Genomic DNA, 14,487 nt, shown 5'->3' on the forward strand with positions numbered 1-14,487 from the left:
CGGTGCGGGCCCCGCTCTCCCCGCCCGTGCGCGCTGGGAGGTGCCTCTCGCCTCAGCCATGGGGAGCGTCTTCCCGCAGCAGATGCTGAGCGCTGGCAGGGGGATTGGACCCCCTCCAGGGGAGGGCAAAGCCCGGCCGTGCTGAGCGCTGAAGTGCAAAGCGTCTCTGCCGATGCTTCTCACGTTGTAACTGCATCTTCTGCAAATACTTCTATAGGCGTCCACATCTGCAACGTCATTTCTAAAGGGTAGGGGTGACTAGCTGAGCCTCACGTAGTGTGTTCAGTTCACTTACTGACCTGGGACTGCTCTGCAGGCTTGTTTTGAATAGCTGAACTGCTTTTAACAGGCCTAGAAGGCCTGCTGGAGGAGAGTACAGACATAGGTAGGTTGTGGCCCAGAACAGTTTGGGGAGCCATTAAAGTTGTGACCCAAGTCAGAGTCTGGATGAAAGAGACAGAGCAAGGCAGAATACAAAATACTCTCCCATGTATGTGTAGTTTTTCTCCTCACCTAGGCTGAAATCAGTGTTCCATCAAATAGCAGGACCGACAGTTCTCATTGTTACCATCAGATGCTGAGCATACAGCTGTCAGCATCATGTAATGCTGTCTTGTCTCTGTGGTGACGTCACTGACAGTCATACTCTGCATTAAATGTATAGTTGCAAACAGCATCCCTATTGCAGGTAAAGAAATGTTGAGTTTGAACTTGATTTTACTCTTGGAAGTTCCTAAAGCTTTAAGTTTTGACCTGTTGTATGTTGTAAGTTATTTTGGCCTTTTATTAGTTGTTTTTTAACAAGGGTCATCTTTCTGTTTACACAGAGTCATCTCTACATAAAACACCAAAGAGGTCACTGAGCAGGAAATCTCGAATACCTACCTTCAGCTCTCCTGTTAATGACACTGAGATACAGCAAGAAATCTTTTGGGATCCTCATTCACCGATTGCACACAGACTGGGTAATACTAACAAAATCCAGACTTCAGGCACTTACTGGTGCATTTGGTGGGAGTGTACTAAAAGTTATCAAATTGCTTGAAAAAAGGTCCCTCTCTGCTATTATGGTTAAGTCATTTGGTTTTATTTTTATTAAAATCCCATTAATTTTTCAAAATGGTGTTCAATCAAGTTCTGATTTTAGCACATATATTTTAAGTATTTGAGATACTGCACTTCATAAAAAATGAGTTTTTTTGCAGTTGTTAAGGTTTTTTGTTTGTTTTCACAGGCAATGGAAAAAACAAAAAGTCTACCCATAGATGCGCAGTAGAAATTTCAGAAATTGTTAATCGTATTGCTCCTCAGGTAATTGGTACTTTCTATGCTCTTGTGTTTGCAGTAGTCAAACAGAATAGTGATACACTGTTCAGTTTTAGTGAAAGCTCAAGTTTAGTTACAGTAACATGGCAAGAATTGGGTTTGCAGAAAACTAGTAACATGTACATGAAACAGGACTGGATTACAAGCTTAGCATTTGGTGTTTGCTCTTATATGAGTCATAGATGCTGTAAAAAAGGATGTTTTAAGAAAGCAGACTTACAGCAGCTCCATTTTAGAGAGTTTTACTTTCAGAATTCAAGATTTTGCCCCTGGTCTTTGGAATACTGTTGTGTTTGTTTACCCTTAATCACTCCTCTGTTAGAAGGTAATAATTTCTTCAATATATACTGGATTTACTTGTCAGTTGTTTTTAAGCATTCTGAATGATCCTGAATGATGCTGAAGTACAAGAACAAGACTCATAGACTCCACAATAATATAGATAGTAATGTTGCTTCCTTATTCTAAATAACTTACCTTTTTACCCTAAAAGCTGTGCTCTTGGTGTCTCTCTTGCTGTAACCGTGATGTCCACAGTGTGGAACATGAAAATAAGATAGTGTTGGTTTGTCATTTGCCTTCTACTAAGTGCAAGAAGAGAACCTGTTATTCCTAAACCAGTTATATAATATTTAGCTTGCAAAATATGCCTGCTTATTTAACAGGACCATGTAAAATGTATTCACTTAATGGCATATTTGTGAAAAATTATACTTAGGAATTGGAAAATCATTAAGGGATGCCACTTTCTGCCCTTTAAATTATAATAGCCCTGTCATAAATGTAAACAATCTGAGATTGGATGTGCTTGCTTATGTTTTTTCTTTGGAAAAACAAACAAAACCTACCTCAAACTACTCCATTTGTAAAGTTCTATTCGCAGTGATTTCTCACATCCAAAACTTGGCTCTGGCCCTTTACACATTTTACCACTACAATATTGTATCTCTTAGATTTCAGAATTCAAATCCAAGCCTAAACTTTGAAGCTTTAAAACAAGGTTCACTTCTTAAACATTACTGATTTCTGTTTAAAGGGTCCTTGTATACATGAGCTGTAAAGGAAGAGGTCAGACTTTTTTCCTGGAAGCATGGTTTATTTCAAATTCTCTGATTCTGTTAATGCAGCTTTGAAGGGATAAAGACAGTGCATCTCAGCTAACTCCTTAGTCCTTATACTGAACTAGATCACAGCTTGTAACATGAATATTGCAGATCATGTGAAACCTGAAGTAGAGTATTAGATTTCAGCACCGAAGTAAAATTCAGTTCTTTTAATTGAAATTCCTGTACAAGTGGATATAATTAAAGTGTGCTGCACTCTAACTGTAACCATCAGCAGAAAAATGTAGCTCTAATCTTGCTTACCTTGCACTGGTTTAGTTTGTCTGTGGCTGTCAATAGATTTGATCCAGTTTAATTTGTTCAGCAACTTTAACTAATGCAAGGTGTATGTCTACTCCAATCTTTACCTGAATTCAAATTACTAAGCATTATAAATCTAATCATCTAGGATGAAAAAGCAACCTGTAATGAAGGCTCCCTTTTAGGGACATGGATTGGTGAGGATGCTATTCCCTGCACACCTGGAGTAGTGAAAGTGCGAGCTAGGACAAAATTAAGTTGTACGAGGTAAGTTAGTTTTGTCTTGCCCATAACAGCTGGGCTTTCAGGAAAAAGGGTACATGGTGTTCCTTTATATACCTGTGAGCCACGTAATTGTACATAGCACACAGAATCCTTTTAACTTTGGGCTTGTTATCTCTTCCTAATAGGGTATATACTGGGAATTCTCAAAAAGATTGCACACTGACTGTGCACTGGAAGCGATGGGATTCTGTCATATTCTCTGTAGTTGTTAAAGAATCAGCACTTCATATGGTCATGTTACTTAATTTGGCTAAACTTTCTCAGTAGGTCTGACTTTCTTTTCTCTATTTTTTTTTTCTTTAATCTAGAGATCTTAAAATAAAAAATCCTGAGGAGGAACTAATGAAATTGGCTAAGGAATTTGATAAAAATCTAGTAGAGCTAGATACTGTTCAGGAACAAGAGAAGCTCGGTCATGACTTCATTCAAACTGCCTCAGAGTGTTTAAATAATTCTAAAGATGAAGGAAATACAAAGAACCTGAAATCACTCCTTGGTGAAGTTTCAGAAACAGATACTGCTCTGTCCCTGAAACCAGTTGGACAGAGCACTGGCATCCCTGCTGCAGAGCCCTGTCAATCTAGCAGTCAAAAGTCTGTAGACCTTGAGGCTGAAATAGCCCTTCATGCTCTTTTTGACTGCTCTACGCAGAAGTGTAGTGGACAGCTGAGCCAAGGACTATCAAGTATTTCATTAAATTATAGTTTCCACGAAAATAAAATCACCTTGGAAGAGGAACGCACTCCTGGGCAAATTAAAGACCTGCAACATGGTAATTCAAAGGCATATCAAAAAGATACTCAGTGTGTGCTGGGAAGCGCGAACCAGACTCTTCCAAAACCTGATACTCACACGGTAACAACAAAAAATTCCTGTGCTTTGAAGACACAGGTTGTCTCTAGTAAGCTTGCTGGAGTAGCTAATGATTTTGATGACTGGGATACAGATTTTTTGGCAGATGACTCTTTTGTGATGCAAATAACCCAGAATCCGGAATTGCTATCTACGGAAGAAGCACCACCTTTTCCTACAAATACATCTGTGAGTGGTTTCAGCGATGGTAGCGGAACAAAAGAAAGAAGTAGTTGCAATTCAGTAACTTGTTTAGAGAGTGTTCAGAACTCTAAGAGTTTGCAGTTTTCACCTTTGAAACATTCCAGTAAAACCACACAAAATGTTGCAAAATCTCTTCCTTTACAAAAGCCATATAAGAAGACAGAAAACTCAAACACAGAGTCTGTAGCCTTTCATGGCAAAGCTGCTGTTAAGCCAGATAAAATAAATTCTGTCTGGGAGAGTGCCCAAAACAGTGATTTGATCCATATTCCTGTTTCAATGCAATCTAAAGTTAAGAATGGACATGAAGCTATTCAGCCTAAAAGTGATCCTCTTCCTCTTATTCCTTCAAGTTCTAATCCTCATAGGCAACGGATTGAAGAATCTGGGAATAATGCACACAATATTTTCTGTCAATCATCCAGTGTTTCTACCAATACAAAACCTAATGATCTAACTAAAGTGGTTAACCAAACTAACACAGGTCACTTAAATCAAGGTGAAATACCAAAGAAATGTCCTCTGTCGTTTGATGACTGGAATGAACCAAAATTTTCTGATGAGGTATTAGATATGTTTTGTGAATCTGATAATCTTTGGGATGCAAACTGTGAAGATGATGAATTGTTGTATCAGGTGTGTGATGATATAGAAAAGCAGACTCAGAGCCAGGATGTTAAACAAGGAAATGAAAGAGCTAAAACTATACCAGGAGCCAGTATTATTTCCAGATCAAATGCTGATAACAGCTTCCCATCATCTAAACAAGGACTACCTGGTGACCTCTTGGCACAAAAAACAAATGCAAAACAGGACACTCTCTCACTAAACGATTCCTGTAGGAATTCATCAAAGGTTACACGTGGGCTGGCCACATCAGGTCAAGCAGTGAACTGTAAAAACATCTCAAGTCCTGTAACTTTGATCTCAGGTACTTCTATGGAGTGTAAATACACACTGTCTAAAAACTGTCATCAAGCTGCTTCTGAAGATCCTACAAGGACCGTTTCAGGAAAATGGTACAGGTCAAATTCTGTGCCAGTAGGAGAGACTGGTTCTGAAATAAGTCCTGTTAATACAGTAAACATTTTTAGCAGCAAAACATTGGATAGCCCAGAGCTTTTGTATAATATGGGAAAGATACAAAACAACAGTTCTGGTAACAAAACATCACTTATGCCTTCAAAGTTTAAGTTTCGAAAGACTAACAGTTCTCAAAGTGCTCTTCATGTAAGGTCTGAAAATCCAGGGAGTCATTCTGGCATTGGAATTACTCTTCAGGGTTTGGAAGAAAGCAAGAATCAGGTGAATGTGACTTTGCACAGCAAGCTTGACAATAAGAAGCCACCTTTCAAGAGGCACATTTCAGAGTCTTTTGCACTGCCTGCATCAGGTATTTGTCTTTATTGGATCACTGTTGTATGTTTTTTGTTTTCTTGGTGTCATCAGAATGTCAGAAGAATTAATATTGTATTGCATCTTACAACAGGCTTTGATATTCATCCATTCAGTTAAGATGTAAGTCAATGATTCTGTGAGACTTCAGAGGTTATTTTCTCCAAAACAAAACTGATGTGATGCATCTTTTGAATTCCTGTAGTTAAGGACTCCTGTTTCACATTTCTATTCCACTTTCTGAATACTTCATACTAGTGTGAGTACTACTATAAATAAATAGTAATACTATAAATAGTACTCCTATTTTGATATGTAGTAAATGTTGAAGTGTGAATTGGTGCTTTGATCACAGGTGGTGATTTTGAAAAACATTAAAAATTACTTATCAGACATGATTCACAAAACCCCAGTTAATACTGGGGCAGGGAAAGAAGGCAGCAGGTGACATGTAATGCTAATTTCTGTTTATTACTGTACACCTAAAAATTGAAACCTCAAATCATTTGAGGCTTTTGAAACCTTGGCCTGTATTGGTTTTGCTCGGCTAAAATTGCCAGTGAAGTATTCTTGTGTTACCAGTCTAAACACTAACATTTCCTTTCATCTAGATGGAAGGTCAGTCACTTTTCCATTGGCAGTCTGTAATTTTCCATGCAGTGGTGTTACTTGCTAGGGAAATGCAGAACCAGTGAAGTGCTAGTTAGTCTTGTTTTTACTTGACCTGATGGTTTGGTGAAGTTTTAGTCAATTTTGATTAAAGTGTGCCTCTAGAGTGTTCTGTATCAACCTTAGTTTTCAGGAAGCATGTACAAAAACAAAAACAAAAAAATAATTCATGCAAACTTGTCAGCCACCATTATTTGAAGAATCAGAGTTTTAATCTGTGTTTCTTCCCCAGCAAAGCAGCAGATAAATGGAAAGTAGCAATTTTGGATGTTAAGAGGGAAGGGAGAGGAGAGATAACTAGTCATTCTGTGGAATGTTCTAGAGAAAAGGAATTATACAGCGTAGATTCTCTTAACAGAAAAACATCAACAGTCCTTACCTTACATTTTTGGTGAAAGGACACTGCTGTAACAAAAAGATGTTACGTGATCCTTTCAAAAACTAGTATGTAATTTTGCATGGACACCTTATTTTTAAGAAGCAAAGAGACCCTTTGTTTTATGTATTTGCATTGAAAGACTACGTATTAAAAATATAGTAATTGGAAATTGGTGTATAAAAATAATAATCTTGACATATTCAGGGAGTGTTTCTGTTGGTTCCAATGAGAATGGCAATTTATAGTTCTATAGTACAACATATAAAATATTATGCTTAGCTATCATGTTCTTGTCTCCTTTGTCAATTTTTATTGCTACTTTTGACCTTTCTTCAACCTTTGTGGTTTTATTTGTGTGACACCTGTACTGTATCTGACCCCTGTGTCTATACCATCTCTATGCCCATATCTCTGCCTAACTCACTAAATTGTAGAGCCCTTTTCACTCTACTAGCCTTAATTTTCTTAAGCCATCACCATCTCCTATGTTGACTCCTGATGTCACAAAGTTCACTTCAAGGGCAGGCAAGTAAAATTTCCTTGAAGCAGAAGTCTGCATCTCAGTATTTTTATTGGGAGGTAGTAATCTCTAGGACTACAAAGGTCATGCATCTTATCCCCTCTCCTGCCTTGGGGATAGGATAGATAAGCCATTTTTAACTTGGGTGCCTGGTATGTCAGAATAGTGTGCTCTTGCCATAGATCTTCAAATGTTGCCAACAGATAAGTTAAAATACATATTGAACAACCTTGAATGTTCCTAATGCATGCTTTTCATTTACAGTGTCTGTGGTGGAACAAAAAAATAGAAAATGTTCTCAAGAAGAGATTGAAAGAAAAAAACAAGAAGCTCTTGCACGAAGGAAATCCAGGATGCAGGCATCCTTTAAAGATGCTTGAATTTGGAGTTTGTGTTGTCTATGGACTAAGTTTTTGGGAGGGAAATACTGTAATGCTGGAAAACACTTTTAAAACTCTGTTCACAGCTACTGACAACAAAATTCTTCTATTTCTCAATTTAAAAAAAAACAACCTGACCTGAACCATAGCTAATACTCTGATGGTAATTAGTCTAAATTAAAAACTACCAGTTGTAAATATGTAGTCCTAAACTATCTTCAGCTTAATGAAGATTTGTTTTGAGTTCACATACTGTTATGTGGCGAAGTCCTATAGTCTGAAGGTCATCAGAGCATGGAAGTAACACACATAAGCAGATGCCAAAATCTGACTGTATGAATTTTGGCTGTATTTCTTTTATTGAAAGTATTTTAATCTATAACAAGACTTCAAATGAAGTACACACATACTAATGTCTTCTGGCAGGTAGAAGAAAGTTTTTATGTTTTGGTTTAGAAAGTACAATCTAGAAAGCATTCAACATCAGAAAACTAATGGAAATTAACAGGATTTGGAAAAGTGTGCTCAATTTGTCTCCATTACCTTAGGTAAGAATTGTACATAGTGAAGGAAGAATTTAATATAAAAGTTAAAGTGGAAAAGCATCCTGGAAAGGACTTTTTTTTTTTTCTTTTTTAAAAAATTCCCTTAATGAAGAGTTGGAAGTGCCCTAGCTAACAAAATTGGACCACTTACTTCCAAACGTGTTACCAAGCTAATTAAAAAAGGTAGCTTATGTCATTTTACCAAACTGTGAGCAATATATAATACACCAGGTGAAATCTCAACTATGAATCAGTTTAGCCTTATGGCTTGTACATATTTTTCAGACTAAAGGCTGTTAAAACATAAAAATGCAATGTCATGTCAGCTTAACAGGGCCTGATAGAATTTTTGATGTGATAGATGAGTGCAGAGCTCAAACTGCAAAAACTGCCTGTGGGTAAGCTGCAAGATATTTTTCAACTGAGAAATGCTTATATGTAAAGATGTGACACTATGAAAAGTGACTGTAATTTTTCTTTGTAAATAAATAACTTTGAAATGTACCAAAGGTTAGAGGAAGCTCTTGGTTTCTGTAGTATGTGCCATTTTTGTAACTCCTAAAAATATAAGTACTGTATATTTGTAATAATCATTAAAATTTTTTACTTTTTTCTGCTCTGTTCTGGAAAATACTATACTACAGAAGCTGGTAAAAGGGGGTGAGATGGAAATTCCATATGGACTTTACCTGATTGTTCTCTCAGTAATTTATCCAGTTATTCTATGCTCAGTTTTCTACCTATAGCAGTGACAAAGCATCCCCTTTGATCCTTTTAAACTAGAAATCCTTGGTGGACTAACTAACTAGTTCTACAAATAACCATCCACAGTAGAGTCTTGAAATATTTCATTATACTATATATTTTCAAACTACTGAATTTGCTTTTATATTAACCACCATTGTTGGTGCTAGCTAGTTGATTATGAAATCAAATGCCCAGGTTCACCAAAGACAGTGGTGCCCAATACACATTTCTTACAGTCTGTGGCTGCAGCTCCCTGTACTTCTGCCAGGTCCAGCCATTGTGCAATATATGATGAGTTGGATCAGCTTACTCATATGACTGAAAATCAACCCAGAAAAAATGTTTTCAGCTTTTCAAATAACTTCAGAATAATACTACTTTTAACAGTAATTTAACAGATAAATACTCTATATAGTTTCATTGGTGGAGTCAACGCAGGCAGAAGTAATATTCATTAGGACTTAGAAATAGTTACAAAGGAGAACAACCTCTACACTATCAAAAATAAAAGGCCACTAGCAAGAAATTTTTATCTTTAAAATATGTATATATATTCATATTGATTGGTCGGAAACATGTCAAAGTTTTAGAAGAAATCTAATTAAAAACACTGTCCAGCTATGTATGTATTGGAAGAAACATGTCAAAGTTTTAGAAGAAATCTAAAAACACTGTCCAGCTATGTATGTATTGGAAGATTACACAGCACACAACTTTTCTCTTGTGAGTGCCTTTGCTCCAAGTGCCAGTCTTGCCCTTTGCCTCTTCCCACCCTGCTGGGGTGCTGGATGTGGAGCCAGCCCAGCAGACAGGGTGGCATACTGACACTGACAGGGGTGCAGATGAGGAGTTTCACCTTTGTCTGATTTTCAAATCTCTGGATATTAAAGCCAGCCGCGCAGCAGGGGTGTAGCTAGAGATGGTTCTGTGCTCCTAACCCGGGGGGTCATTTCAGGTACTCTAATGGCCAGCAGTGAAACAGAGCACAGCTCAGTTTTAAGTGCCTGAACAAGGTTTCAGCTGCGCTGAGCTCTACATCAGCAAAAGCAGCCGTCTGCCCAACAGATATTTTAGGGATGCAGTACTAAGCCCAGACAGCTGCTCTGCTGTACCTGGGCAGCCAACAGCTTCAGAGAGCAAAGTGAAAAAGCTGCAGCCCTACTCCTTGCTCCCATGTCACATTCCCTCTCCTCACCACCTAGGAAGGAAGTTGAGCAGCAGCCTCACAACCCCACAGATTTTGCAGGTTATGCTCAGCATCCCTCATGCTTCCTGCTAAGTTCTTGGTGACCCACTGATGCTGCATGTACCTCAATTATCCAGTCTTTTGTCTGACTGCTCGCAGTAGACAACAGATCTTCATTAGGAAAGTATCTACATAATTTTAATTAATTAATACACATGTACGCATCAGAAGTTTGGTACTTCAATAGCTGACATTACACTATGAAGCCACATCTTCCTCCAGGCAAAAAAGACCTATGCAAATAGTACCAACAATCTTAAATACATTCTAAATTAAATTATGACTGTCATGTTTCATTACAAATTAATTTATGACTGTATGTTTAAGCACTCATCTTCGTTTCATTCAGAGCATAGTAATTTTTTACATGAGCAGAGCAATCAGTGAGCTTAAGTTTAAATGTAAATGGAACTGCTGCATGTGCCCATACCTAAGTATAATTTTGATTCCACAGATATCGACGCATTTCATGATGAGTGATGTTACTTACTAAAATCCAAGGATTCTCTTTTTCAGGTAAAATCTGTGGTGGATCCTTTTTTGTTTTAGGAAAGGCAGGTATGATCAGGTAAAGGATCCATTTATCATTATTCTCCTTATCTTTATCTAAAAGTATGTGTTGTGGAATATATATAGATACAGTCACACCCTTCCAGTTCATGCTGGTGAGGGATCATGTTTTAAGCATTTTAGAAATGTAGTAATATTGAGCTTTTGTTGCATTAATTGTATCAGATTTTCAGAAGGGTCAGCATCCAGCAGCTCTTCAAATTTTAGCCTATAAGACTAAAATTAATCTCGAGACTACAGCTCAGGAATAGCAATGTAATCTTATACTACGTGTACCACTTATTACATCTAGACCTTCATACCCAGAGGAATAACACAGATTAATTCATTGATTATATCTTTTTAAGCCTAAAAAGAGCTACAATCTGTCAGGAAAGAATAGCTGGAAGCAACAGATAGTGACCTAAATAGTAGAATTCCAAAGATAAAAAAGAAGAAAATGAACACAAATGCCTTATTATTTGAGAGCTGTATTGTCTGCAACACACTCCAGTGAATCCAGTGTTTGTGGAAGAAGCCGAGGCAGATGTAATCTTGAGCTAAAAATGACAGCATGAGTAAGTAGCCATCAAAAACAAAGCTAGGAAGACTCTGGCAATTGTGCTGTAAATCATAACTGCAATATTTGTTTAAAGCCCTGGTTATTACACATACTGGTGGTTTTGTTAGAACAGTCAGAAAAGTCCTGCTCCATAAAATACTTACAGATATCTAATGTACTGTTTTTGCGGACCTAAAGATAAAATTCTGTGCCTGATGTCTGGGCATAATGTCAGCATGGTACCCAGCAAAACATGAAGGGCCTGATTCTTCTCTTGCAGCAATTTCCTTCGAACACTGGAGGTAATGGCATGACTCAGGCAAAAAACGAATCAAGCCCATGCATTTCATTATTGTAAGTACTTCTTGTCTTTAGCACATAAATCTAGTAAAACACCATTGCCTTTATCAGAAATTGTTATTATTTATGCACATTTTCAAAGTCTTTTTGGCAAAAAGGCTGCATTTACACATTTGGCTTTTAAAAGACACAGTTAACAGCTTTCACTTCAAGCAATGTAGTTAACAGAGGTGAGGGCTACAGAATTTATAAATTTCCTTCTAAATGAGGCTGTTTGCTCTTTGCAACTTGTCCTCACTAAAGAGAAAACTTAATTTGAGTTTCAACCCTGGAAAATTAGGTCCCATGTAGACATGGGAATGAAGCTTTGCCACAGTGTCTGTGAACAGAAGATGGACTAGTCCAAATAAAATATCATAGTCTAACTAAGAAGAGCAGTTTAGGTTTTGGTTATTCATTTTTTTTGGCTGAGCAGGGTGGCATTTCTTACATGCCTAAACATGAGCACCTCTCTGGTATGTTTTGCAGAATGGTGGCTGTAGGGCCAAGTGTCTAAGAATATTTCAGCACCTGGCAGGTCAGACTGGTAATTCGCACTAGTGAGAAAAAAAAAGCTAGATGAATAGTTGTTTTTTAATATCCCACTGGAAACTCAGCTGCACCTTTGGGCATCAAGAGACCTGCAGAAACCTGAACCTCAATGACAAAAAAACCTGACATAGTGAGAGAAAGAAAAATGTGTTCTCCAAGGCTTGGATAACAGTTTGGAAACATTTGGCATCTCCAATAATGACTCGCAAAGTGCTTGTTTGTTTGTTTTAAATTAGCTCACCTGTTCTATAGCAAAAATCTGAAATTTATGCTTAGAAATATCATAGATTTAATTCCTTTCTTCCCAGTTGCTTCTCAAATTCTACACTGTACCTGGATAGGGCTAGATGTTTTTGTAAACTCTAATGCTGTAAATTAAGCTGACATTAACCCTAATAACTACTTTGTTACTGAACCTCAACAGGTGTTAGTGATGAATACATGGAACTGAATTTTATAGCATGAGTATGTTTTCCATATCTCTTGCTCAGTTTTCAGCATGATGACTTGTGTAATTTCAATGTAAGCTACTCATCAGAAGTGGCAATCACACCAGCAAAGACCTCAATTTACAGTATAAAATATCAGAAGAAACAAGAAGATTTTACATTTCTTTGTGTCCAAATCTCATACAGGCTTTCTTAGAAGCTCCTCAAGGCCTTATCCTCTCCATCCCTTGGTAACCATAATTCTTAACTGTCCAATGTGGTCATTAAGCATGCTCTGCAGATCAAACTAGGAATCATGTCCTAATTCGGCTTCTACAACAACCAGACTCCTGCTCCTTTATGGGAGATCACAGCTATCTACTTAGTTTTAAATTTACATTTACTTTTAGTTAGATCTTTAACTCGGATATTTTCTAAGGCATAAGTCATCCACTTCTGACATTTAAGGATCCCAAATTTGATGTGATCAAGCTGTAGAACCTGTAATCTGTGGATGCATAGGGGAACACTTGGACTGCCTCTAAAGGAGGAGTGCAGGGTGAGCGAGATCATCAAGCTTATATATGTTATACAGCAATCTATCTAAGTGAAATTTCTGAAAGGCTCCATATCACCCATGAAAATTTTCTAAAGATCAAAACAGTTTGAATACACTGCATTAGTGTGTCAAACCTTGACAATATAATACATTAAAAAGAGTTTGACCGAGTGACGGTTTTCTACTAGATAACCATAAAGATAGGAAGAAAAGTTGGAGGACAGCCTGTAGAAAGAGTTACAAAGGTGAATGGAAAGAAATTTGAAGATGGTTTAAGATAATGTCAATCAATGTAGACCAGATAAAGACAGACACTTTTTCATTTTCTTGAGAAACTCTGAGGCACCAATGAAACTACACAAAACACCTGCTAGTTATAAAAATGTCAAGCAAGCATATATTTGGGAAATGGAGAGATTCAAACATTCATGAAAGGGCAAGAGAGATTCTTGGAAGATATGTCGGATATATTTGTCGTCTCAGCAACTTGCCTGTCCGTGTTCCAGAAAAAACACAAGTAGTTTTGTGAGCACAGAAAGCAATCAAGCCTGATGTCCTACAGACTAACTAATGGAGCTTCTACATGATGCAAGTTCCAATTGAAGCTCTTCTGGTTGAGTTCCATAGCATAAGAATCCAGCATGGGTTCTCTAGGGACTAATAAGAATGAATGCACATCTGAGCTCTTCTGCAGACACAAGGGATATTTTTAAGACTTTCTCCTTCATCATCCCATTCAGTTTGATCAAACTTCTGAAAAATACCATTATTTTTTAGACTATCTAAAGAGCTGACCCTCCTCTTCCCAGTCTACTCAGTGGAATTTCCTCATCCTTTTCATTTTATAGTAGTATGTACCCATGACAGCTTGAGCACATACAAGAAATTATCATTTCTACCCTCCAAACCTGCCTAATTTTTTGTTATTCACAGCAAAAGTCTTGTGCTTCACAAATTAGTAAGCAATTTGATGTTATTCTGACCTAGGAATGAGAAAAGAAGAGAAAGAGACTTTCATTCCTTAACAAGCCTTGTATGGGACTCAGTGCTTTTTTCCACATTGTTGTTGCTCAGCTACCTTGCTGCTGATGGAAGCAAGGCCAGTCTGCTTGCGTGTAAAGGCTGAAACCACCCGTCCTGCCCTATTAAATATAAGTATTAATATTTTAATTAGTTTTTATACAAGAATATTTATCAGCTAAAATCAAGAAGTAAATCTATTTTAAAATGAAGCTAGCTTCAATATTTACTGCAACTTAATGACAACTTTAGACAAGAATTTAATTACACGGAGTCAGCATACCATATATATTGTAGGGATGTACCATGGGACTTATTTTAAAGTGTAATTTAGAATGTAACGTTTAAAATGCTCCTCAATATGAACTTAAATCAAAATATTTCCACTGATGGAGCACATTCCTCAAAACTGTTTACAAAAGTAGCCACAGTACTAATGGAGGCTTACTGTAATTTTATGTGTTATGGTATAAATGACTTGCAAGAACACTCTTGGGAAGTTGTACTGTAATTTAATATCTTTAAAGCTAAAAACTGCTAGGGAAATATTTTTCCACGGGGACCTA

General features: G+C 37.3%; 1 protein-coding gene across 1 annotated transcript in view; it reads left to right on the top strand.

Moving 5' to 3' along the window:
• Positions 1-7,374, top strand: part of ETAA1 (Ewing tumor-associated antigen 1) — a 14,994-nt gene extending 7,620 nt beyond the window's left edge. The window contains exons 4-8 of the mRNA XM_009993469.1: positions 828-965; positions 1,235-1,311; positions 2,839-2,957; positions 3,284-5,424; positions 7,259-7,374. Of these exons, the coding sequence (XP_009991771.1) occupies positions 828-965; positions 1,235-1,311; positions 2,839-2,957; positions 3,284-5,424; positions 7,259-7,374 (2,591 nt within the window). The remainder of the gene's footprint in view (positions 1-827; positions 966-1,234; positions 1,312-2,838; positions 2,958-3,283; positions 5,425-7,258) is intronic.
• The last annotated feature ends 7,113 nt before the right edge of the window (positions 7,375-14,487 follow it).

The sequence above is a fragment of the Chaetura pelagica genome, unplaced genomic scaffold (assembly GCF_000747805.2).
Source record: "Chaetura pelagica isolate M959 unplaced genomic scaffold, ChaPel_1.0 scaffold472, whole genome shotgun sequence".
NCBI classification, from domain to species: domain Eukaryota; kingdom Metazoa; phylum Chordata; class Aves; order Apodiformes; family Apodidae; genus Chaetura; species Chaetura pelagica.